At 44.9% G+C, this 27,372-nt stretch overlaps 1 protein-coding gene across 1 annotated transcript; it reads right to left on the bottom strand.

Annotated features, from left to right (window-relative positions):
• Window positions 1–229: 229 nt before the first annotated feature.
• TSNAXIP1 (translin associated factor X interacting protein 1) lies at window positions 230–27,180 on the bottom strand. The gene is made up of 16 exons (XM_082320045.1): window positions 27,136–27,180; window positions 23,425–23,515; window positions 21,613–21,716; window positions 20,156–20,279; window positions 17,333–17,426; window positions 12,920–13,116; window positions 10,501–10,636; window positions 9,530–9,699; window positions 7,953–8,112; window positions 7,539–7,669; window positions 6,413–6,541; window positions 4,625–4,786; window positions 3,638–3,747; window positions 2,673–2,796; window positions 2,231–2,337; window positions 230–1,393 (listed from the first exon to the last, which is right to left on the bottom strand). Exons 1-16 carry the CDS (start codon window positions 27,162–27,164, stop codon window positions 1,165–1,167), a joined length of 2,097 nt encoding a protein of 698 aa, XP_082176171.1. The 5' UTR covers window positions 27,165–27,180; the 3' UTR covers window positions 230–1,164.
• Between the last annotated feature and the right edge of the window lie 192 nt (window positions 27,181–27,372).

Below are 27,372 nucleotides of genomic sequence, written 5' to 3'. Positions count from 1 at the left end.
TTCACCACCTTTGTTGCCCTTCTTTGGACACGCTCCAGCCCCTCGATGTCCTTCTTGTAGGGAGGGGCCCAAAACTGAACACAGTATTCGAGATGTGGCCTCACCAGTGCTGAGTACAAGGGGACGATCACCTCCCTAGTCCTGCTGGCCACACTATTTCTAATGCAAGCCAGGATGCTATTGGCCTTCTTGGCCACCTGAGCACACTGCTGGCTCATGTTCAGGCAGCTGTCAACCAACACCCCCAGGTCCTTTTCCACCAGGCAGCTCTCCAGCCACTCCTCCCCAAGCCTGTGGCGTTGCATGGGGTTGTTGTGACCCAAGTGCAGGACCTGGCACTTAGCTTTGTTGAACCTCATACAGTTGGCCTTGGCCCATCAATCCAGCCTGCCCAGATCCTTCTGTAGGGCCTTCCTACCCTCCAGCAGATCAACACTCTCGGCCAATGCATGTGGTGTCTTCCTTGAAGAGAGATTTCAGTGTTTCTGTGCTTGGATTACTTTTCCAGCTCAGAGTTCGGTTAAACCTACTTGTGGGGCAGCACTTGAATTTCTTTGAAAGTGACTTCATACTGGACAACAGCAGCTACACCAAGATAAAAGTATCCTTGGGGACAGGCATGATAGCAAACCTGCCATGGGCTGAATTCACCTTTCACTTGCACCCTGACTGTGCTGATGGCACCTTATTTTGGAAATGTTCCTTTGAAACCCTCCCTCTTTGAGCCAAGGAACCATAAGGCCAAAGGGCTAAAGCAGCCACATTGCAGCCTGGAGTTTGATGGTGGCTTCTCAGGTTCCAGTAATGACTGTAGCATACTGTAGCAACTGGAGCATAGTTGTTTTGTCACCAAGCAGAAAGCCCAACACCCCACAGTGCCCCAGTGCCATGGGGGTGTGCAGCCTCTGTCTGGGCATCAGGCAGCCTCCCACTGCAAGTCTCACTGAGCTGAAATGACTGCATCGGCTGCGAAGTTGTATTGGAATGCTTCACTGCTGAAAGTGCTTCTGACAGTTCAAGCTAGCCTATCCTCTCTACTGTGAGTCACTAGGTGTATCTCTGTATGCACGGGAAGAAGTATTTAGCGCAGTAATTCCGATTCTCAGTTTGGTATCCAAACCTGAAGATCAAACCGTCCATTTATTCTTAATTCTGGAAGTCTCCTTACTCTCCTTCGAAGTCTGTTGTTCTTCCCTCCCGGGGTGAGGGCCCTACTCGTCTCACATCTCCAGCGAGTAGTCTCTCAAGTGCAGTTTCCACAGGGACAACTTCTTGGTCTGGCTGTTCTCGTCGGACCTGATAAGCCAGGCCAATGTAGGTATCTAGTGTCTGATCATCAATATTGGGATCGATTGTGCAGAAGGCAGTCTTCAGATCATCTGCGTTCACCTCTCTGTTCAAAAACAACTCAGTCACTGCTATGCTGTGGTACGTGAAAGGAATATTTATGTATTTGTGCCACAGTGAGAATCCATGCTGCTTGAATTGCAGAGCAGAGATGTCTTGATATTGTTATCTCTGCCTCTACTAGTATCCCTTTGTTTTTTAAATACACACATAATAAAGGCTGCTAAGTACTAAATTTCAAACTGAACAGAAGTTAAAAAATGTTAGACTTGTGATAACCTGGGAAGACCTTAAATTCACTCTGTGCACTGTGATATCCTTTGTTACGCAACTACATTTTTCCCTTGCTGATTCAGTGCCCACATTGGACAGTACTTCATGGGCATCCACCCATCTTCAGTGTTCCCCTCAGTGCTCAGTGCCTGGCACCACCCATTTTTTCCTACGCAGTAACTGCCTCTTGTTTATCTTGTTTTAAGGTAGAATTATTTCTTTAAATCTGCAGTTGTCAGTCCTGTTCACTCTTCCCACTCCTCAGAACCAGCCTCTGAGGATGTACAGGATTTTACTGCTGGTTTTGGAGAGCTGAGGAGTGTTGAGATATGAGGCTTCGAGTACTCAAAGGGATTATTGGTACAACCAATCCTCTCTGCTCACTGCCTGCCATATCCAAGTCCCTTGGGTCAAGAACTGACACTGTGCAGTGTTCTGTAGAGCAGGACTCAGCCAGGTTTTGGTATTTCCTGCAATATTCACAGCTGGGGCCCTCTGATAGTGCAAGGGGCCCTGTGCTAGCCACACGCTCCTGTATCCACAGGGGGGTTCCCTCTGCACGCGCTGTCCTGATCTGCTGTCCCCAGCAGCCCCTTCCCTCTGTACTTACGTTAAGTCTCCCAGCTTGTTCTTCAGCTGTCTCAGGTACTCGTGCTTCTCCCTGACATACTGGCTCCTGAGCTTTGCAACGAAAGGTTCAGCATTCCCCTCCTCATCCTGGAAGGAATTACAGGTGCGTTAGCACTGAACACGTGTTCCAGTCTGGATAGGAGCTGCCCCCCAATGTGTATTAAAATAACTCAGGTCTCCTAGAAATGGAATTTCCACATGAAAAGTGGGAATAAAGAGAGAGAATATGGAAGAAAAACTATCACAGAAAAGGCACAAGCTTGCATTGCTGTTGTCTGCAGATGGCCTTTGGGTGTTAGAGCTTGTGGTGGGCACTGCAACTTTGTTAGTCTGATAAGGCTAGTTAGTCTGATAAGACTAATTTAAGCCCTAAATTAGGCTTACTTTGAATCAAAAGGAAAACTTAAGTAACATCAGCTTACTTCTTTGAATAAGGATATGTAGTTGATGAGGTCTTCAGTGCTGTCCAGCTTGTACCTGCTGGCATCCACTAGTTCTTGGATTGACTCTTTCCTTTTCAGGGGAAAAGCTTCTCTCACAGCCGTGCTGTATGGAGACAGGCAACACGGACTGAAGTGTGTATGCTGTTACAGTATGAGCACTTAATGACTGCCAGTGTGGCTGGCTGTTTTTTAGGCTACCAGTCTGTGCACGTATTCCATGGAGCAGATCTTAAAAAATTCATTGCTTTCATGAGAAACACATTTCAAAAAGCACGTGTAAAAAAAGGGCAAAGCTTTCAGCAGATCTTAGGACTCAGGTAAGCGTTGGATGCTAAGCCATGTGGGAAACTCTGAATGCAACTGTGAGTATGGCTTAGCTGGTAGCCCAGACTGAATTTGTTAGCATGTTTGTACCAGAGCCGCATTCCCAGTTAAGTGCTGGAAATGGCTGATGCTTCTCTTCTGTGCTATTGCCCAAAGAAATGCTGTACTTAGAGTTTCACTTATGAAGGCACAGCTGATTGATTAACTGGGAGAAGACTGACCAACCTTGCACCTGTCACAAAGCATTTCTGTGAATTTTGCTACCTACAATAGGAGCTTGTGGGAGCACTGCGTAGGGTCCCGTGTCCCCTCAGGGAGCGTGGCAGGGTGCAGGGGCTGCCAGCTTGTCCCACTGCATGTGTGAAGCACCCCATGGCCACTCTCAGGCCTCTTCAGTTGCACTACTCAAAACTTGCAGTATTCACATTATTCTAAACCCAATGCAGAGGTTAACACATATAGACTTGCTAGAGCTGTCTGCACAGGAATTTAAAAGACAGAAGAATCCTCCTCCCCTGCCTGTGCTGGCAGATAAGCAAAGCAGACAGACTCAGTATATCACAACATCTGACGTGTGCCAGATGTGAGCAGAGCTCGGTGGGCAACAGTCGGCCTCTTGCCTGAACTGCTTGCTGGTCAGGGATCCGCTGTTTGAGCTGTCGCAGGCAGCCAGCTCCTTTTGCAGGTTGGAAATCAGCTGATTCTGGCCGTGATACTGTTCTTCGCCCACCTGTGAAACAGGGAAGGTTCACAGGTCAGTAACGGGCCCGTCTGTTTCTTGGACTACCTTCAAGAGGGAAGCAAAACTGCAAAAGGACTGTGCTCGCTTCTAAGGCAACTTTTACCTGAGTGGCTTTCAGTGATTTACAAATAATTAAGCAAGCAACACAGTGGCTTGCAGGGTGGCTGTTCACAGTGGCTTCTTGCTGAACAACTTGCTTAAACTGTTAAACCCTCAGGTGCAGATACATGCCCTGGATCCCCCAGAATGGCAGCAGCCTCCCTGCCCAGATGGTGGCACTTGGTCCCAGCCACTTTTCCATTTCCAAGCAAGACATAAGTAGGGCAAGTATAAGAGGACCTGGGGGGGGGCTACATGTCTTTGTGTTACAGGAGATGGAAAGATGTGGCCACATAGCTAGAGATCTCCAGCTGTGACATGGGGCTGGGGAGCAGGGAGCAAGGCTGCCAGGGCTTGCACGGTGCTGCAGTTCAGAGATTGTGTCCTGATCTTCACAAGCACTGCACAGGGACAGACCATGAGCTGTTTCAGGGAAGACCTACTGAGAGAATGAGGCTTGCATGTAAGTCTTGCAAACAGAAGCCTCTCATCAGAGAGAGCAGATACGATGTGACTAAAGTGTCTGAAAGAAATGGGGTCTTCTAGAAGCTCTTTTGGGAGCAGTAAGAGCCTGCCATGTCTTGCACGGACAGGATTCCCTTCTCTAGTGTGTGTCAGTGTTTACTTTTATTCTTGTGAGAAGGCACAGCTTCCCGGGGGAGGAATAGGAGTTGAAGCTGCTTTGCTTCAACACTTCCCTTGCCTGCTGCCTGTCACAGCAGGGATGTCTGGGCAGAGGTGTGGCATTGGGTTACAGGTTGCCTACCTTCCCAGTGAGCATGTCATAGAATGAGCTCAGGATGTGGTTTGATCGACAGAGTCGCATGTTCTCATAGAGGGTGTAAGACCATTCCATGGCAGCGGCATCTCCGTACTTGTCCTGGAGGTAGCTGAGAAAGAACTCGGGAAGACTGGATCGCTTCCCTGTCTGTGAATAACAAGTGAGTAACTCCCATAAGCAGCAGAACTAAATCAAATCTGCCCATTTGATTCTAGCTGTTTGTGTACAGATCTTGTATACAGATGTCTATACATCTTGTGTACAGATGTCTGTCTTTTGGGGATCTCACACAGTGCTAATACAGTGCTAGTGCTGGCTGGAGTCTTCCCCATTATTAGATCATTCAAAATGTTTCTCCCAGGTTTGTTCTCTAAATGTGGGTAAGTTTACAATGAAGCTCTTCTGTTGCTGAGACCACTGATAAAGTCTCTCTTCCCCTACCTATTTTTGTGAAATATGTAGGAACTTGCTACCCCTCTGTCAGATTTAGCTGAGCTTGGCTCATGGGTTGAGAAATGGCAGCAGTTGTTGGAGAAAAGTAGAGCCAGACAGTGACTGCAGCAATGCTGTTTCCCCAGGAAATCAAGCTGAAAGTAAAAGACAGCTGCCATAGAAAACATTAAGCCATTTAGGGATGATCTCAGAGATGTTTCTAGGCTTCCAGCTCAAGAGAAGAAATCTGTAAAGTGACTCTGCCTCTCTCAAGGTTGCTCTCATATGACTGAGGCACAGTAACAGGGCTTGTCCAGTATCTGGGGAGATGGTATCATACTTGTCCCTAACATGGGAAGAATTAAACAGCCACTTTTATCCTCTTTTTGAGTCTTGTATTGCCCCAGACAGGCAACCCATAATGTCTGCCTTGGCAGAGAACACACACCTCCCTCACCCCTTTGACCTCCAGTTGTCACTCCCAACCCACCCTGGACAAAGAAGGGGAAATTCTCTGGTTTTTGTGTAACAAAACCAAAGTGCTTTTATATCAATTCATTCATCAATATAAATTATTTTTTGTCCCTGCTCCCCGTTTTTCCTCCAGTGCCACCTGTTCCTCTCTCATATGGGCACAAACACTATGGAGTTTAATAACGGATTGACATGGGTTAAAATCAACCCAGCAAAAAACCTTGGCCTTGCTTTGGCTGCAGGGATGTTGCTGAGGTTTCCACCACCTAAGAACAGACACTGCATAGTCATGATGGCATGCTGGTCTGCAGAGCACCATCACACCCCAGAATAGCAGCAGTCAGTCTAGCTAAGGTCTCAGACTCAAGAGCATGGCTGATTTAGCTCAGGGTGACTGCTGCAGTGGTTCCTTCCCTGGGCACCCTGCCTTGTGGAGGAATCTTCAGGGACAGCTCAAGCTGCTCTTGCAACAGCTGCTGGACCACTGCAGTTTACAGCCCCGGACATCACAGCAACTAGTGCTGACTTTGTTTTCCTGAATGCCTCTGAATTTGCAAGTGGTGGCTGGGCATCAGCTGCTTCATGAGCACTCAGCTGTCCCGGGAGCTGCAGAAGAAGCCTCTTAGGCCTGGGATGGAGCTACTGCAGTTATCCATGTGATACTGTCCTAACGCGTGAGTCAGATCCCTGGGGAGCCCTGCCAGGCATGGGGTTACTGCCAGCTGAGGCGGTTTGTTCTTACAATGTTTTATGATGCAGCTTGATTCAGATGAGACACTAGGCAGGACATGGGTGAGACCCTGGCTTTCCAAACTGGACTGACTGCCATAGCAAATGCTGTTTGTGGAGAAGGAAAATGGGACAAACCTGCTGTTCTAGTGCAATTTTCTCCTTCCAGACATCCTTCAGGATGTTCACCACATCCTTCTTAGTCAGCTTTTTGTTCTTGACTTCACCTTCATGCCTCAGGTACACAGGCACCTTGTCACCTTTGCCCTAAGTAATGGAAAAGAAACACAGATACAGGTAAGGCATTTGCCTCACTGGCAGTGATGCAGCACTAAAGCCATGTTCTCAGCATCTAAAGCCATTAAAATGAGTCATCTGTGTGGGTCTCATTCCCAGTACTATAAAACACATCTGTCAGCACCTCTGCAGTGTGTCTCAAGTGCTCCAGGATGGACAAAATGGGACTGTGCGAGAGGTTCTGCCCAGCAAAAACAGAAGAGGAAAGACCTTCCTTGGAAATATCTTCGAGGAATGGCAGGGCAAACAGTTCAAGCTTCTGGAAAGGCTGAGGAAGAGATGTTGAAGGACCAAAGAAATGCTACTCTGTCCCTGAGAACACCTTTGGATACAGTCATGCTTGGCATGATGTGAAGAATCCTTGTAACATTTCCTTGTCCCTGTATCATTTCCTGATTCCCTCACGTGCTGGGGTGCAGTGCAATGGGACAGTGTGAGTTGAATTAACTTCCTGATGCCACGAAAAGTAGTCATTCCCTGCTATGTAGTCTTGCTTCTTACTCTTAGTCATTCTAGTGCTTTGTCTGAGTTCATCTCATCAGCAGAGAACTAACCTGGGAAAAAACGAATACTGCTCTGCTGGATACTTTCCTGTTGCTGCAGCCAGTACCACGGGGTAGGGACAGGGGAGAAGGACAAGGCGCTTCAGCAGCAGGAAGCTGTTAATTTGTTTCAGCCATATAGTGGAGCATTAGTAAGGGGCTCTGGCCCGCTAGTACTATCTGCATGTCCGATGATTGACTGTAAAGCGTGGCTACTTCAGCTGTGTCTTCAGTATGCTCACACTCAGTTTCAGCTTTTCTACTGCACCTGGGTTTTCCTAGCTTTAAAGATTTTGGTGGTTACACTAATGGGAAGGTGCACGTTGAAGACACCAGCCGTGAAAGCAATTCTCCCACCTTTCTAATGGATATTTATTGCCAATTAATCTCAGTGGAAACAAGCAGAGAAGAAAGCTTACACATACCCATCCAGGGAAGACATTTATCTCTTTTAGTGCTCCTGTTCCTATTTCTTCCAGGAGCACATCCACTAGCTGATCACTGGTCTTCCCCTCAGCCAGACAGCCCCACCGGTCAGCTCCACCAGGAATCACCTCTGCAACAGCAAAAAGACACTGAGAAGAGGAGAATGCACCCATGTATACTGCTTTTGTGTGACTCCCACTAGGAGCCTTATCATAGATACAGATCTCTAGACATCCAGTTTGTCTCCTAAGATGTCTAAGGCAAAGTGGAATACCCTGCAAGCTCCTCTCTTGACTCAGCCCACTGCCTAAAAGCCTACGAGAAAATGGGGTGTTGCAGGTAAGAAATGCACCATAGCAAAGTGTTTAAAGATGAGATGCCTTAAGAAAACCACTGCTGAATACATTTGGCACCTGAACACTTTGCCCAGTTTGGCCGGGGTGTGCAGTTGTGCTGAACTCGCTGGAGTTCTGCGCAGAAGTTGTCTCGCTGTTCTGCAGTCTCTCTGTGGATTTCCAGCAGTGTTTCATATTCCTTATGGAGCTGATCAAAGTCCTTCTGCAGAGTCTTCATCTAAAGTATACAGAAAGGAGGATTGTAACAAACTAACCCAAGTAACAGAAATTTTCTGTTGTTGTCAGACAGCTTCGGTGAGCAGTCAGTGTAGTCCATAGACTTACGGAGAGCTGTCCCTGGCTAATTACTTCTAGATCAGAAGAAAAATAAATCATTTATTAAATTTTATTGTTATCATTTACAAAAACTTCTGACAAAACATTTCAATGACCCTTTTATACCTATTTCTGTGTTTAAAAATAGATGTTAATCCACTAGGAGAGAGCAAGAGAAACATAGGGTTTTGTTCTAGAAATTTTTACATGCATCCCCTTCAGATCCACTATACTTTATTTAGAAAGTGTTTCTTTTTTATATGATTTATCTTTGCTCTACTACTACAAAGGTACATCGTGATTCAGAGGTAACCACAGCTCTAGTCTGGGTTTTGAGGGCTGTGTCTGTATTTATTATGCCATGATGTAGGGACATGAGCAGTGGGTCAAGCTATGCTGAAGGTCAGGGCTGGAATGGAGCTGCCAATGGAGCTGCCAACAGCCCAAATGCATCTGGGAGAGCCCAGCACTGCCTTTCTGAAGCACAAAGGTGGGCAGTACTTTTTTGCCTTAATGGACTTTTTCATTCATCCCTCTTCACAGCTGTGCACTATGTGGTGGGATCCAATGTGTTCTCTTTTTCATCCTCCTGTTACTCTGCCACTGCGGGGTTGGAAGCAGACCCCATCCTAGCCACTGGTGTGTGTCATCCCTTCGTTGTCCTGCATGTGACATGGCATTGGTCCTGTGCATCTCCAGTGCAAGCCAAGCAAACATTTATTCTGAAAAGGCAGCAAACAGATAGAACATGAGGAACCTAGTCCAGTTCTTTCACAGCTGGAAAATGCATTGATCAGCCCCACAGTTGGGTTGATGACCTTGGAGTTTCAGTAGGCTAAAGAAGCCATTTAATACTACTGGAAAAGGCAAAACCCCAGCTAGACAGATAAGCATTAGTAGCCCAGCAGTAGTTTCAGTTAGCCATGGTTTGGACAAAACTGTGCAATGTATGTGAGGTGAACCTAGTTCATTTATTTATATATATGATGACTTCAGACGGTAGTTCTCAAGCTGTAATCTGTGGGCTCTTGGTGGTCTGTGGGCCATTATTAGTTTTACTGTGCTAATTAATCTAAAACTGATGTTAAGGGTTTGTGATGGTACACTAATTTTGAGTGCTCTGGTAGTATGAGATTCCAATAGACAGGGAGCTTTTGGGGATTAGAGGACAGTGGCTTTTCATGTATATACAAAGCCCAAAGAAATGCCCATATGTGAGCTCTAGGTTTACTGAGTCGCTATCCCAATCTGAATACAGAAGCATCATGTTATGTTTGTATTTATGTGGTATAGCTTGCAAATTAGGAGCCTATGCTCACCTCCTGAAGTAAATCAGAGTATTTTTTCTCCAGTGATTCAAAATCTCTCCTGGGCACAACATCTCCGTAGTCTGCTATCACTGTGTTCAGCTTCACCTGGGCTTTTGTGAGGTCCTGCCGAGCTATCTTTAATGCCAAAGTTAACTTCACCACATCTTCATCCTTGATGTCTTTAAACAACAGCCATTGATGAAAACCCATGACAGTAAAATTGCAGTCGCAGTTTTCTAAATTGTCTATTAAGCTTTTAGACCACATAACCTTACAAGAGGTCATCAAGAGCTGAATGGGTGTAGACTGTATTATTATTAAAGAACTGCAAGTCCAGGAGCATATTGCAGCGTTCACATTCCCACCCACTGTCTTGCCTCCTCTCCCATGCACACATACATATTCAAAGGCTCAGGCTTGCTTTTGATGAACGGAAAGGATCACAGGCAGGGAGAGCCTTACACAGATGCAATCGCTACAGCCAGCAAGTAAGAAGCAGTAGCACTATGGGCACCTGTAACCAGACTGTGGATCAACAGAGTAACCTCTGTGCCAGGTATTTGTGACACCTGAGTTTCACCAGTTTTGTCTGTCCTTGTGGACAGGCACAAAGCTGGCAGCTGTGGCTGGGTGAGATGTGCTGACAGTTGGCACTGGAGTCAAAAAACCAAGGAACCTTCACACTGGGCAGCTGCTGCCTTCAATTTACCTGTTGTGCTAAGCAACAGCGTATGAGAATACAAGCAATGACTTACCTACTGAATCAGATCAGTCTATTAGGTATATCCCTGCCTATTCCCTTTCCTACCTGTTTATGGACTTTTTGGCCATGAATTTGTCTAACTTCTTTTAAGAATCAAAGCATATCTGAAGATATTTTAGAGACAGATACTCTGAATTTTTACTGCAGTGCTGTACCCATGGATGTGCATTTGGGTCTCTGTGCAGGACAGGTTCTTACAGAGATCTGCTTTCTCTACCTTGGACCTGGTGACGTGTCATGTCCAGCCGTTCATTATGCATATCATTCAGTTTTGCTAGAAGCAGTTTGCGGGCACCGTACTCATTGAGATAGCGAGCATACTCCTCAGCTACGCTTGTCTGCAGATGCTCCACCTACAGGAAACAGAGGCTTGAATTGATCAGGAGCATGGCATCAGTGGGAACTCCTGGGCTGGTTTGGTGGGTCTAGAGCAGAAACTAAGGAGCACAGAGTGGGACAAGAGAAGCAAAATGGGAAAAACTGCAGCCAGAGAGTGGGCAAGAGATAACACTGTAGAAAAGGATGGACCGGATGGAAATATGACAGAAGAGTTCAGACTCAGATGTAGTGTGCAAAAGGGTGCTCCGTCTGAGTGTTTAGCCTTCTAGAGAGTGAATTATATACATCATCACATGATCACATGCTGTCACTGCCAACGCCTGCCTAATCTGCTGGATAGGGAATGAATCAAGTTGGTGTTTTACTTGTTTCTGAGAAGACAGCTAGTGCCTTGGGGAACTCTAACTGGTCTGATTCTGATGAGAATTCTGAATTCTGTTAGTCTCATAAAAATACAAGTCCTCTGTAACAATACTGTTTTGCCTGTGTCCCTACACCATCATAGCCACAACCACACTGCCACCAGCAGACAAGTCAGCAGCTTAGGTGGATCCTTCCAAGGAATTTTTGAATATCTAACCATGCCACATTTAGAATGTTTGAATGCTGTCTCGAAAATGGAATTCTGTTTTTAGCAGAATTATTTTTCCTAACATCCTTCACCCAAATTGCAAAACTTAAATAGCCCAAACTAGAATTTGGACTCTGGGCTCTATTCTTAGGTAAGGCAAGTATAACTTCGCATAAATTCTTGGTTGCTCCTTTCAGAGAAGGTTCTCTATGGCTCTATGAAGCACTGAGGCCTGTGAGTAACAAGTGGAACTGGCTAGTTGTAGGACTGCAAATGGAAGAGGCATTTATGAGCATTTTGATCTAGCTAGTGAAACCAAAGCCTCTGAGGTTCACCAAGTGCTAGCTAGATGAATAGGGAGCCTACATAGTCTGTCCTGAAGCTTGTTCTTCTTCACCTTTGCCACTTAGTACTTAAACTAGTGGATGAAAGGAAGTTCAGGTAGAGTTCCTCATGCTGTTATCACACCTCCGACTACAACAGAATTGCTGTGTGACAAGGACAATTTGTTTCTTCCTCCTGCTCATTTTTTGCCAGGAGGATGGTACAACCCTGGAACGGGCTGCCCAGGGAGGTGGAGGATCACCATCCTGGGAGAATCTCAAAACTCAAGCCAGACAAGTTCATGGCTGATCTGATGTAACATAGGCAATAGTTCTTCTTCACATGGGAGGCTGGGCTGGAGACTCTAGATGTTCCTTCCAACTAACACTTCTTTGATACTTCCTGAATTAGCTACAGTAGCTGTCAGGGCCCCAAAAACCTTAGTTGTCCTGATCAGCCTCAGCTGGACCCTCCAACCATATACCATCTGCCCACAGGCAAGGAGCTCTGTTTAAGCTCAGGCCGAGGCTTTTGGTCTGTATTGAGCTATGATGTAGGTGTATCTGCCTCCAGTCCTGTCTCTGTATCCTAACTGGACCTTGGACTGATGTTGTAGGTAGCTCTTCTCCTGGATGGACCCCTTTGGATGTCTGTTGCAGTTTTGTCTCCAGTCCTGACTCTGGCCCTGTCTTCTGTTGCTCCTGAGTGCTTGCTTCCTCCTCCCCTGACAGATGGACCTGGGCTTAAATGCCTCATCTGGAACTGCTGAGGACAACTGCTACCAGCCCCTTGCTTGGTGCTGTGAGAATGTGCCCTGGTTGGTGGGGCTCTGACTGCGTTGCAGTTGCCGTCAGCTCCTGGCTCGTCCTTTCTCATGCAGCAGCCCTGCTCTTGCTGCTCTCCAGCAGCACTGTCATTTCAGCCTGAGTAGCTGAAACTGTTCAAGAACTGTATAAAGTGGTAATTTAAATTAGAAAGACTTAACTAATCTTGCCTATAGATATCAACATGAGCACACCAGCAGTAAGATGAATGATACAGATTTAAAGATGCTAAGGGTACAATGTTGTAAAAGAGTGTACGTACTTTTACACAAGAACTTAAAACATGATTACCAGGAAGAAATTTATTTCCTCCCATCTTCAAATGTGACACTGGAAGAGCCAGATGGGACAAGAGATACAAGTGAAGACTTCTGACAGCAGCAGCACAGCCTGTCCCAAGAGAACAGGATATTCTCTGGAGCTGGCCAAGATCCAGCATCACTACTGTGCCAGATGTTCAGTGCCTGCTCCAGAACTGCTGGCATTAACGGACAAGAGGCTGGGAGGTAAGAGATCAGATGTATAAAATACATCCAACTGAAGTTGGGAAACGTTTGATTCATCATTGTCTAATTTACCTGGGTCTGAAGAGAATTGTTTTCTTCCTTCATGTTGTCAATGAACTTCAACAAATTTTGTTTCTCTTGTTTTAACATATTTATTTCATCTTTCTCCTTTTCCTGCAGTGCCAGTATCTGCCGGGTGCAATCCTCGGAGACAGTTGTGACCATAGCCTTCAGGGGCTCTAGGGCACGAATTGTCTTCCTCTGATGAGCTAAAGAAAGCAGAGGTGGGGTCTGACAATGAGCAACAAAGCCTGAATTTTACTCAGCTGGGCTGTTGGATATTCAACCTCAAAACAGTGCTGGTGGGAAGTGGAACTGAACACAGAGCTTTTACTGCTTGGCCTGGTGAGTGTCTAAGGACTGATAGTAGTATCTTTTAGGATTATATCGTCTTGTTTATCCAGCTGTGCATATGAACTTCATAAAGATTTCTGATTTCAGCTCATGCTATTTATCCTGGTTTGGAAAACAAAGGATGAACAGTATTTTATTTTGTTTTCTTGAGTACTTAAGGTTTTGATAAGATATAATGAGCACTGATGGCTTCGTCATGTTGCACTAGGTGGGAAGGTGTCACCATTTAAGCACAGGCAACATATGGGGCTAAAGACAGCTGGTAATTAGCGATTTACCCTCTTTTGTGAAGGCACGTTCTTCATGAACTTCAATCTGCTTTCTTGTCTCCAAATGCATGGTCTCATGCAACCTTTTGTATACAAATTTGTTGTCTACCCACTTTCCCCTCTTTTTAGGTATGCCTTGACCTCTCTTCTTTTGCCTTTCTCTTCAGTACATCTACTAAAGAACTCGTGTTCTTCTTGGCTTTCTCTACTGTAATGTGTGCTTTTCACTCTCAGCTATTTCCCCTTTGACTTGAAAATTTTTCTTAAACGTATTTACCTGAGGAACCTAGAGACAGTACTTGACTTGGGTCCCACGTCCTAGTTACAGTTACATGGTAGAATTTCATCTGATGCCACCTGCTTGGTGTGGAGGCTTGTTGTTATGACTAGATGGAATTCTACCAGGAGAATAAAATGATCAAAGACAGGCTATGGTGTGATTCAAATGGGGCTGTGAGCAAGCCTTATTTTGTTTGTGAATAACTGCATTATTCAGCAATCAAAACTCTTCACTCCTCCTCCTGAACAGAAGAATAGAAATGCTGGTGGATGCTGAATAATCTGACTTGGAGGTTTTTTACTCCTCGATAAAACCCAGTATTAGTATTTATGTACAAATACTATGCAACAGATTTTACATTTTAAAAGTTAAAACGCATACATAAATCTAAGAACAGGAACTACTTTTCTTATTATACTTGGGTGTGAATTTCCTTCCCAGGGTATAACTGTGCTAAAGGTTTTGCAAAACTCTTTCACTATGATACTTTTATCGGGACAAGAGATGGCAAAAATTAGAGCATTAGTACAGGTATTCTGCCACTGTGCTGTTTGGTTGCTCAGTGTGACCATGTTAAAACTTCAGCAGACTTGTTTTGAGGCGTAGTTTGAGTGTTTCACAACTGACTCCTGACCACAAGCAAACCCCTTTAAGTTAAGAACAACAGTATTTTTAATTGTAGCTGCCCAGTATGTCAGAAGTTAGAGCACAACTCATTGGCTGCCATAGTGATTATTTTATAGTGTGGACACTGGCCAGTGCAATCTGAGAACATTAGCTCTCTGATGACCTCTCATAACTCTCCCTGTGCCAAGAAAGGACAGACATTCTCCTACTTGGAAAAAATTCAGGCTGTGGTGCAGCTCATTGCACATACAGAATTACTGGATGGACCCAGAAGTCTCAGCACCACAAAGGAGTCAATGTGAAGGCCCTGTGGACATAGCAACCTAAATATTATTTTAATCAAGAAATGGATTTAGCTGTGGATAACGTCACCATGAAGACCTATACTGTCACTCAGCTTTGTCTTAAAGGAGCTCCCAGCAACATAATCTTTATCTCAGATCAAGGTAACAGCTGTAGGGACTTGATGGCTGTCTTCTCCATAGTGCTATGTTCCAAATTCTGCTCAGTACCTTCACATTCATGGGGATTTACTCCAGAAACAATGCCATAAAGCCTCAGTACTGGCTCAGCACAACATTCACACCCAAAGGAGCTACAGCTGCAGTTGTATGTCTGGTTCTGGCAGAAGACACACAGTTCCAAGCAGCCAGTACAGGCTGCACATCTCTGTTCCCATCAGAGGCGGCTGCCTTCTCTGGCCTGCATGCTTAGCTATGCATGTGCTAGCTACTTCAAATGTTGTGCTGCCAAAATGATGCAGCTAAATATACAGTGTAAGCAGTACAGTTTTAGGACAACATTTAATAATACCTTTTTTTTAAAAAAAAAAACAACCCAGATTATTCTGATTGAACTGGAAATATGTTGTAATGCTAGCAGATTTAGGGGGAGAACCCGCCCCGGCAGTGGGTGCAGTGATGAGCACCTTAAACATCATATAGGCTAAGCTAGTACAGGATGGCAGAAAAAAGAAAGTAAGACACAGCTGCTAAACCAGATTGCAAAGATAATATCCAGTTGGCTGAGAAATACAATGCTGTGGTGTAAAGGAGGTTTAGTTACCATTTCAAAGGGAGGTGAAATCCTACAGATAGAGCATGCATGTTAGGTGACTCCACCTAAGATGAGACATCTCTCTAAGCAAATTGTCCCATTTATCTGCAGCTTAAGACTCCAAGCACTGTAGTGAGGGACTATAAACAGCATATAAAATTCTGACATTAGGAGCCCTCAGAATGGCCACCTCTCACAGATTTTAAAGAAGTTGTTTTTCTTAAGCACAGTCAGACATAATTTAAGAATAAAGATAAGTACTTAGGATTACAATTCTACAAATCAGTAAATTTCCTTCCTTTTCTTTTTCTTTTGTACTCTTTCTGCTCTCAGACACTTGCTCTTGTCTCTTCCTTAGCACAGACACTTTTGTGAGCAATTCAGCTTGTTAAACCAACAGGAAACTTTGCAGCTCTTGGTGTTTGTTTTTCCTGCTGGGTGAGTTGACTGAGCTCATAGAGGCATCCAGTGAGTGGCAGAGCTGGTGCGGCCTAAGCAGTGGGAGCGCACCATCAGGACTGGGGAAGTGGGACCTTCTAGTTTCCGTGGCCATGAGTTGTTGGGTTGGATTAGATCACTGCTTTCTTGGACAGGCAGGTGAGCTGCTGTCTGTGCTAGGCAGGGAGAAGGAGGCCTGGAAATCACTTACAGATAACCCCATTCAATACCCTTAGCTAAAAGGGGATGGATATCATGCAGGCCTCGTTAGCAAGGTAAAATCTGTAATTAGGAAAATGAGTCCTCAATATACAGCAAAGTGGGAGGATCCCAATCCCAACTTTAAAAAAATATTCCATTTGTTTTATTCTTAGAGCTTCAAGTACACTTGCTACCATGGCATATTAGTTCACTGGCATTCAGTTGCTTTCCAAAAATAAAGCTTTCATAGTAGATATGTTTTGCTGGATATCCAGAGACTTCAAAGAAAAAAAGGAAAATATCACATCCAAGCAATATGGAGGAGTCAGTAAATAAATGCTTAGGAAAAAAAAAAGCTTCAGAAAGCAGTACAATATAGGCTACAGCATGGACACCAGTAATCTCTCTGGGAGCTGAAGCAAAGAAATGTCTACTAAAGAGTTCTGGCAGGAAACTGATTTAAAAAAAAAATGTTTTTATCTGATTACTAAAATTGACTTATTCACCTGGTTGAAGTACACTGTGCAAAGAAAGATTTTTGTCTATACCGAGGGACTATGATTAGGTAGCTCAGGTAACAGGTACTGGGATAAACAATATATATCCTTTAAGAGACTGTCCCAGTAGAAAACTGTTGACATTTGATAGCTACTCGGTGCCCAGTGTGAAATGAGCTCCTGGTTACAGTCTATTTCTAGCCCTCTGTGATTGTTTACAAAGTACTGGTATCACTGTGGCATCTGAATGCCAAGCAAAGTTTAAAGCACACTAAGAATGGGCAGGGAACAGCCAGTGCAGTTCTCTGCCCTGCCTTGCTTCGGAAGTAATTCAAGCTTCAAGTTAACAGAGCAAGTGTATCCAAATATACTGGTATGATACGCTCCACTACAAATGTGATTGTCCCAGAAAAACCTTGAGATACTGCTGTTGCCTGAATGGTGTATGTGATGAAGATTTAAAAAAACCCTAAAAATCTTAAATCTAAATCTAAAATCTGAAATATTATAGGAAAAAAACCTCTCCAACAACTTCATCTTATCGAAAAAGGAAACAGACCTAACGGACCAGATAGATGATAGCTTTACCAGTTGATGTCTATTTAGGCTGTTCATCCCATATATGTATCCAACAGAAGTAAGCTCTGTAAGAACATGTCTCCATTAGTGTATTTTCCCCACAGGTCAAAGTCCAAGAGCTTACCCAAAGTAACTTCATATTCATTCTTTATAGCTGACAGCAAGGGCTTATATGTCTTGAAGTTGTCTATGAAGAATTCAAAGATCTCTCTGTAGGGCTGAGAGAAGAAAGAGAGCTTGAGAAAACATTCAGTGGCACATTTTTCAGAATTCAGAGATAGCTGTTTTGTCCAACACAAATGGCATCTAATGACAGTGAGAATAAGTATAAAAATATTGCTACCACATTTTAGTTTATCTGCCATCCCAAATATGTCATATGAAGGTGGAGTTCTCTCCCCTGTGGATGGGCACCGCAGCATGATGGAGAGCAAGCAAACATTTTAGTGGCCAAAGAGAAGCTTTGATCAAGTCTGTCAGGGCACAGCTCCAAAATGAAAATGATACTGTTCAGATGGAGCTGACTAGAACTCAAGTAACAATATGGATGTTAAAGATACATAACAAGATCATATTGCTGCTTTTGTTGCCTATTTTGTTAAGTTAAATGGCAAGCTCTGCAGAGCAGAGAGAGTGTCTCTGCAGATGTCTTCTCAGCAGAACAAAACTTGTTCAGAGAGGATAGTCAAACTCTCATGTTGTACCTGGGCCATGGAAAGACTTCATTAGCAATAAGTAATGTTCTCACTGAGTGTACCTCACTATTAAATACCATAAAATGTGTCATGTAAGACAGTAAAAATATTTTCAAAGCATAAACACAGTTATGAGATCTCTATTTTCTCTTGCTATTAGTTACTCTTTGTTTCCCTCCATTCTCTTACATCTACCACTTTCTTTCCCTGTCACTACAGGATTCCTTTGGGAATGAGAATTTGAATTAATTTGTGCAGAGAAAATCGAATCTGAACTTCCCAGTCTGCATAAATGCTCAAATTGCAGGGTATTACAAAAACAGGAGCACCCACTCCTACTCTATCTGTGTTTCAAATTAAAGTGGTGGTTCTCAATGTCTCCATGAGGTGTATCCTCAAACACTCACAACAAACCCCCCAGGATCAGACCCATTAGAAGCTGCAAATTTTGGGGATCCTGATTAGGGTCAGGCAAGAGCTAGATGAGAAAGCCCCTTCTTGTCACATACAGAAACCTAACTTCAGAAATTAGGGTGTTTGCAGTGAAAATTTGGGAACTTACATACTTGCTGCTTTATGGGTTTACACAGGAATCTTCAGGAATTTAGTGACTCAATTCTGTTTCAGATCCATTTTAGATTACCATGTCTTTCTGAAGACTTGAGCTTTGATTTGAAAATGGGAACAGTTACAGAAGATGTAGAGTACACAAGAAGATGTGAACAATTCTATGCCTGGGAAGATCATGGAACAAATTCTCCTAGAAGCTATGCTAAGGCACGTGGAGGACAGGGAGGTGATTCAAGACAGCCAACATGGCTTCACCAAGGCCAAGTGCTGCCTGACCAACCTAGTGGCTTTCTATGATGGAGTGACTATATCAGTGGACAAGGGAAGAGCTACGGATGTTGTCTATCTGGACTTCTGTAAGGCCTTTGACACGGTCCCCCACAACATCCTTCTCTCTAAATTAGAGAGAGGTGGATTTGATGGGTGGACTGTTCAGTGGATGATGAATTGGTTGGATGGTTGCATCCAGAGGGTAGTGGTCAACGGCTCAACGTCCAGATGGAGATCGGTTACAAGTGGTGTTCCTCAGGGGTCCGTACTGGGACCAGTACTGTTTAATATCTTCATCAATGACACAGACAGTGGGATTGAGTGCACCCTCAGCAAGTTTGAAGATGACACCAAGCTGAATAGTGCGGCTGACATGCCTGAGGGACGAGATACCATCCAGAGGGACCTGGACAAGCTCGAGAAGTGGGCCCGCATGAACCTCATGAGGTTCAACAAGGCCAAGTGCAGGGTCCTGCACCTGGGTTGGGGCAATCCCTGGTATCAATACAGGCTGGGGGATGATGGGATTGAGAGCAGCCCTGCTGAGAAGGACTTTGGGGTATTGGGGGATGAAGAGCGGCACACGAACTGGCAATGTGTGTTCACAGCCCGGAAAGCCAACCGTATCCTGGGCTGCATCCAAAGAAGCATGGCCAGCAGGTCAAGGGAGGTGATTCTGCCCCTCTACTCCGCTCTGGTGAGACCCCACCTGGAGCACTGCATCCAGCTCTGGAGTCCTCAGGAAAGACACAGACCTGTTGAAGCAGAGGAGGAGGCCACACAAATGATCAGAGGGATAGAACACCTCTCCTATGAGGAAAGGCTGAGAGAGTTGGGGTTGGTCAGCCTGGAGAAGAGAAGGCTCTGGGGAGACCTTATTGCTGCCTTTCAGTACTTAAAGGGGGCTTATAAGAAAGATGGGGACAGACTTTTTAGTAGGGCCTGTTGCAATAGGAGAAAGGGTAATGGTTTTAAACTAAAAGAGGGTAGATTCAGACTAGAGAGAAGGAAGAAATTGTTTACGATGAGGGTGGTGGAACAGGTTGCCCAGAGAGGTGGTAGATGCCCCATCCCTGGAAACATTCAAGGTCAGGTTGGACAGGGCTCTGAGCAACCTGATCTAGTTGAAGATGTCCCTGCTCATTGCAGGAGGGTTGGACTAGATGACCTTTAAAGGTCCCTTCCAACTCAAATTATTCTATGATTCTATATAAACCCAACATGCAAACAACAGCAACCCAACATATAAATGAACTGCTTTCTGTGCAAGTTCCCTAACATGAGCTGCAAACTCACTTATCCAATACTACCCACAGGCGCCTACACTTCTCATCTGCTTTTTCCTTTGGATGTACAATTTAAGTAATCCACCTCAGCATGTAGTTTCAAGTCAAGAGAACCTTGTATCAGACCTGTAACTTCAGTTCCTGGGAGTTCTTTTTAGTCAGATCAAGAGACTGCAGCTCTTTCCTTAAGTAGGACTCCAGTTCCTCCAAGTATCGTGGCTTTGGAAAGGTGAGAAGGGCCTGTTTATTGCTGCAGATACACAGGAAAAGAATGGACTTATGTGTGTCATATGTATAAGAACAAACTCATAATAAATCAGCTCAAGGATCTTGGTTCTCTTCCTACTGCCCATTGCTTCACAGCATGACTTTATTATTTTCCCTTACATGAGAGAATATATATACTACAGTAAAAAAAAAAAAAGCATACAATGGCCAATTTCAAATTCCTTGATGGAGCAGGAGGCTATTCAAGATATCCTGCTATTACTATGCTTCAGTTTAAGAACTTCATAATGCTTTTTGATATAAAAAGCCAGGTGAGTGGGTTCTCTGTGGCAGAAAAGAATAAATGTGTTATTTGAAATGTGTCAAGGAAAACAGCCACTTGAAAAGAGAACTGGTAACATACTACATCTCCTGAGGTTCTAGGTTCCTCAGGAAATTCTAGGCTAAATGTCCCTTTGCTGGATGTCATCATGCATATTTCATATTAAAACCAGCTAGAATTAAGACTAATAAGCACAACTATCCTTATTATATCATCCACAACTGTGTCCTGCAGTCTGCTAGAGCCCTGAGTGCACCAACAGGCTCTGGAACTTCTTCCCCTACCCCTGGGGGCTTAGGTGCCTGTGCTCAAGGGGAGCTGGGACCCCACAGGGTGACAGCAAGGCAACCAGGGACAGTGACCTGCCCAGCAGGGCACAATGCCACGGGACTTGAAGAAGAACAGCAGAGCAGGCCCCTTGATGGCAGCCAGGGTCATCCATCATTCAGTGATGGTCAGGCAAATCCACAGTGATGAGGAAGGTCCAATGCCAAGCTGGGATGTCAAGGGAGCAGGCCAGGGTCAGTGAGGTACAAGATAGACATGGCTACATGATAGCCTTGGCAAGAACAAAAGGTGAGTGAGCCTGAGTAAAGGCTTGTCACATCTCTTTCTCACACCGCTCTTTTTAGAGCACCCAGTCCCAGGTTACCCAGCTGTGCCATATCAGAACCGATCTTGAGCTCAGGCACCCAAATGCCTAGGGCTGGAGAAGAGCTTGCAGAGCCTGTTGGTGCGCTTGGGGCCCTGACAGGATCCTGTATAATGTCGGTCAATGAATCATTAAATGATAGCATTTTGTGGTAACGTTTATACCAAGCATGACTTGCTATTACATAAATACTTGACATCTCCTATAGAGCTGCTAGTCAAAACCAGCAATGTCTTCTCTGTTGTGCTGAAGTCTTGTGGGGTAACCCAACATCATTGTTCTCACTAGCACTCGAAAAGGTTCTGCTCTGTAAGGTCTTGATTTTCAAAAACTGTTTCCAGCAATCCTGGTGACTTAACCAATAGTACAGTCTGAACTTACCTAGACCGTCTCTCCTCCGGGGCACAGCAGGGTTTGTGATTCCTTAGGACAGTCTGCCCAGATGGAAATGCAGGCCACATGGACCAATGGCCTCTAGCAGAAAGCTGAAAAGATTGAAAGGAAAAAATCCCTTTCCTGTATCTGAGCACTACAAACTCACAACAAAGAGCCAAAATCCAGAATCAATACAACTGCCTATGAGTACAGTCAAATAGAAAGACAAGGGCTGTAGCCTGAAACTCTTCTCAGCCAGGACTGACCACGCCTAAAAACCAAGTAAACTTTTTTTGTTCTTTGAAGAAATCATCTTCCCAGACTAGTACCATTTCTTAAACACTTCTGAACAATCTCCTGGTAGCTACTGCTCATGCTGCCTAGATGACATGATTGTGGGAAAGAGTTCATATCTTTGGGTGAAAAACGGTTTCTTGGTCTACATTAGGACCACTGAAAAACAAAGCATCACACAAACAAATCAGAATCTTGCATTAATCCAGATAAAAAACAAAATGACAGGTTTGACTTAGGTCTTCTTTCCACTGCAGAGTTTTGCACTGGAGTGTGCCCTAGTAAGGGCACACTGAGCTAGGTTAACTCATATAGATTATGAGTTTTAAATGCAGGTTGGTGACCCTACACAAAACAGCTGAATTTGCATCAGTGTAGAACGTAATGAAGATAAGGTCTGAGGAACAGTAAAAAGAACATGATGAATGAAATTTCCTTCAGAAACTGTAAGTTCTTCTGAAAGCAAAATCTTGCTAATTTTAAGAGGCTGTTAAATTCTATCTCGGAACTTTCTCAGTGTTTCTCTGGAGGGAGAAAAAGCCAGCTACGCTGGATTGCTCTACTTTATCTTCATTATTACAACAAACTAATCAGTTTGCAATTGTTCAATACAAATCCATCCCTATTCTGGCTGTAAAATTTACAAAAAATTAATCACGGACAAACAGGAGGGTTTGATTTTCAAAACCCGAACTTCACACTGACCAAGCCTTGAAACAGTTAAATGGAAAGCCTCAGAAGTTTGAATGCCCTAATTTCAGTGCAAGAAGCAGGAAAATTACATTGGAGAAATAGTAAGATTCCAATTTATTGAGTTGAAAATCTTTTGTACAATGAGGAAAGTGCTTCCAGAATGTCCCAGTTTTAGGGTCAAAATAATGCTTTAATTTCTTGTGCTAATGTAGCACATACAGCTTGTCATAGAAGTGGCAAATTTCTGAAACACAACCAAAATGCTAATGAAAAAAAAACCTAAAAATAAATAACATGAGTTTTATAGACCTTAACCTCCCATTAGTTCCTTGGTATACATGTTCCTGGAATTTATTTTCTCATAATTTGGATATAGATTTTCCCCATGCTCATTTATTTTATTTACTAAGACTGAAAAATACTAGGGAGCAGATGTTCCTGTAGGATGCTCTTATCCTATAATTAAACAGCACGCGGTCATGTGGTTTCTTTTTTTCTAAAACTATATGGGTCAAATTCTGGCTTCAGTATTTGGCATGTATGTCCACTCAAAAGGTTGCAGCCAAGAACAACGTTGATATTCCTCTCCTCTTTCCTCCACCCTTAAAAATGCAGTAATTAATTCACAAAGATGACATCTGAATCCGAAATTTAAGAGTTAGCAGCAACATATAGATTTTCTCTCTATATATATATATTAAAGAAAGATTAAAATGATTGGAACTTGCTTGACTTTCTAATAGTTTGGGATGGTCCCTGGGCTTCCAGCAAGATTCAAAGTTGACCAAGTTAGCTAAAGTTTGGACGTTTCTCTGGAATTCTTCAACTCACCGGAGTCTTCTGTTTCTGGGACAGGATGTATTTCAGACTGTTGATACGTGTTTGGCAATCTGGAGTCTCAGAGGAAGATTCAGGAGCGGTCCTGTGCAATGGCAAGAAAGAAACATTTAAAAATATACAGAATTAACTAAATATGCAGTTGGAGTTTGAGAGTCCAGTTTATGTATACCTAAGGTGAAAAGCCAATTATGACATGCCTCATGGATGAAAATACCCGATAGGATAATGCACAGGGAGGGACTGATGGAAATATTTGTGATGCAGCTGAACTCCAGGATTTGCTATTTGATAACTGGCACAACATTTGGTATCCTCCTCACTGTCCCAATGGGAGAAACCAGGCTGAACCCTGCAGCTGGGAGAGGCTGAGTGAATTGGTCTTCTGAAGAGGAGAGACTAGAAACAGAGCCAGAAAACCTGTTACCCATGGGTCAAGAACTGGGATCTGGGGTCCCAAAAGTGCCTGCACAGCCAGTTCTCTGGGGTGGCAGTAATGCCATGGCACAGATGGCCTGACAACCAGTAGAACTGGCAAACCATGGAACAAATAGAACCAGGAACTCTCTTTCCTAATATAACCAGGAACTCTCTTTCCTAGACTAGAAACTGGCATGTATAGAAATAAACACAGTTTATTGTGTTTACTTATTATTAATTTATTTATTATTTAATAATAATAATATTTATTATATTATAATATAATATATAATAATATAATAATAAATATTATTTAATAATAATATTTATTATTAATTTATTTATTATTTATTTATTATTTAAACACTTTTAAGAAATAAACACAGTTGGATGTGTATTTTAGGGAAAATTAGGGTGGCCGTGATATAGTAAAGCAATCCAGAGATCACAGTGAATTTGCAGGTGCTGCACTGGCACAATGTGACCACAGGCTTGGCTTGATATCTGAGCATTGGCTTCAGCTGCCAGCGTGGTTTCATGCTCGGGTGGCAGGGAGCTGTTATACCTTCAGTAGATCTAGCTCTCCAACCACCTGCTTTCCTGGGGAGGTGTGCGTAGGGTGAGCTGGACTAGCTTTCAGGAGTCCACCAAGGGCCAGCACAGCGTTGGGGTGAGAGAGCATATCTGGTGGGCTGTTGGATCTCCCAGCCTCAAGCTGCAGCTCTGTAAAATGTGGTAACAGCTCGGCACCGCTGAAAGGGGAGGTCCTGTTTCTCCCCCCCGCGCCCCCAGGCTCCTGATGTCTAGGTGGTGTTAGCACTACTCTATGCTGGGCAACTCTCTGAGCTGTTTTAGTTTGCTAATCCAAGGGAAAACCTGCAGTTACCCAGTTTAGACCGACTAAAAACATAACATGCAAGTTCACCCCTCAGTGGGGGAGCAATTCTGCAGGTGGCAGTGAGGACGGAGATGGAAACCCCAAGCAGTTGGGTCAGCTAGCCCAAGGAACCACTCCTTTGGGGTGAGATTCCCTGAGACACAGTGAGCTGATGTAGCAGCTTACTGCTCTTGAAAAGCCCTACCATCTCCTCCTCCTAGATGTATCCTCCTGCTGTTTACCTTGTGCTGCTGCCACTGCTCATCAGACGTCTTTATAAGCTGCTTTAAGGCATCGCCTCAACAGAAAACTAACCCAGCATCATCTTTTAATTTTGCTTAGTGATCATAGACACGCAGAAGACACTTTGTTCTTGCAAGAGGCTTGTACCTGGCACAACATGCTTTCATGGCACAGTTCCACTGGCATGAGGAAGCCGTGGAAGCTTGTGCTGTGTGCCTGGCTACAGGAAGGCAAGGAAAAGCAGCGGCAACTGGGAGCCACACCTGAGAAGATCAAACTCTGCTGGCCAGGGACATGCCAGGAGCAGGATGAGTATGAAGTGGCCTATGGTCAGAATTGCAGAGTGTTTTGAAAGTCTCCAATATATAACAGATGATGAAGCATATAGTAACCCATGTTTTAGAATCTGAAGGGCACTTTTCGTGCATTTAAACAAAATAAGGTTCCTAGCTATCCAGAAATGCATCTTCTTATCTGCAGGTAAACTTGCCACCAGTTTGATACTCAAAGTACTGAGCACTCTTCGCTTCCATTTGCTTTCATAAAAGCCAAGTGCACTTACCACTCAAGACCATATATTTGTTTTTTTTCTTGCAGGATGGGATTTTAAGATAATGGCAATCTTTACAGCCACATCAGTCAGCACACTACCAGCCAGGACAGCTTTTAACTCACCTGACAAAAGCAGGGTCTCCAACTACAAGATGGCCCATGGTTGGAAATTAAAAGATGCCTGTTCCCAGGCAATGACATTAAGTGAAAAAAAGAAGTACCTACGACTTTTCCCATGAGTGAGAATGATTGTTACTTGGACTGTGGTGCAGACAGCCTGGATTTGGTACTGATGGCTTTTTCAGCATTGTGAAAGCCAGGAAAATTGAAGCAAGAAAAACTTGCTTGTTTGATGAAAGGTACTTCCCAGAGTAGAAAACATACGACTTCAGTATAATCAAAGTTGCTTTTACTGTATGTAAATTTTCTTGAATGGGTGTAGACATGGCTGTCCATATTGGAGCTCTCCAGCAGAAAAGGCAGTGATAGCATGCTTTTAGACTACCATACAGGTCTGAGATCTGAAGATAAAAACCTATCTGTGGGTATAAATTAGGCCTTTGCTGTGCCAGAGGGAGGCTTAAGACATACACAGAAAAGTAGGCTTGGCCACGAACACACCAGAATTTTCCTTTTGAGGCAGTCCGGGCAGTTGTCAGAGCCTCCAATGGGCCTTAATTACCCAGACCAGCCTCAGCTGAGACCCTCACCCATGCACCCTCCTGCCAGTTGGTCCAGGAGCTCCATTTAAGCTCAGGCCTAGGCCTTCACACCCTGCCTGAGCTACTTAGTAGTTGTAACTATCTTCAGCCCTGTCTCCTGGATGTGCCTTGGACCTACACTGTAGCCTTGTCTGCAGTCCTGTCTCTGAGCTGCTCACCCTGGACCCGATTCACTGCCTGGCCTCGTCTAGGGCCGGAGGTAAGCTCTGCTCGGCAGGGCCTGGCCCGTCCTGCAGTCGCCTTTGGCAGCTGCCTTGCCCTCACCCGGGGAGCAGCCCTGCGCTCTCAGAAGGCAGGTAAAGGGCAGCCAGTGGAACGAAGACCTGTGTACTAGAAGACACCATTCCCTTCCAGGACAGGAAAAGAAGGGAGACCTCTTCACTTTTATAGCTCTTCTGAACTATTCAGACTAACTAGAACAACGTATTGATGGTAGAGGCAGATGCTTTGGTAAAGGAATGGTATGGAAAACAACCAGTAGGGAGATGCACTGCTTTCTAAACTGTAAACTCACTGTAGCTAATCAGCAACAGCTGGCTATAAACAGTAACAATGGCAAGGTAAATACCACAGGAATTGCTCAACAAGCTCCTTGCTCCACTGTGAGTGAGTGTAGCCCTTGCTACAGCAATGTTGTCCCCTGAAGTCCCAAGAGCAGTCCTTGATAAGCCTCCCCCGCTGTTTATTTACCCTTCCAGACAGGCTGCTGTGGCAAACCATGGCCTGCTGCTGCCTCCGCTCCGCTCTGACGCCGGCTCTCGGCGGGCGCGGTGACAGCGCCCGCGGCCTGCCAGCCTCTACGTGTGGCAGGGCCGGGGAAGCACCACGGCCCCGCGGGAAGGGCAAGGGCTCTCCCCGGCTCTCCCTCCCTCCCTCCGGCCCGGCCCTTACCCGCCCGGCGGAGCGCGGCCCGCCGCCATGGTCCGCACCGCCCGCGCTGTTTACACCCGTCGTCATGGAGACGCTTCCCTCCCCCAGGACCCCCCCGCGTGCCGCCATAGCTGCCCCGGCAGCGCCTGGCGTGCTGGTGCCGCTCGCCAGCCGCGGCCGCCCCGGCGCGGCCCAGCTCCGCCCTGGCGGGAGGTGGGCTCTGCCGACCGGCCGGGCCCGGGGCGAGGCCGCGGGAGC

Source organism: Platalea leucorodia, assembly GCF_965183815.1.
Source record: "Platalea leucorodia genome assembly, chromosome: 8".
In the NCBI taxonomy this organism is placed as follows: Eukaryota; Metazoa; Chordata; class Aves; order Pelecaniformes; family Threskiornithidae; genus Platalea; species Platalea leucorodia.
This window is presented reverse-complemented; position numbering and strand designations above follow the sequence as displayed.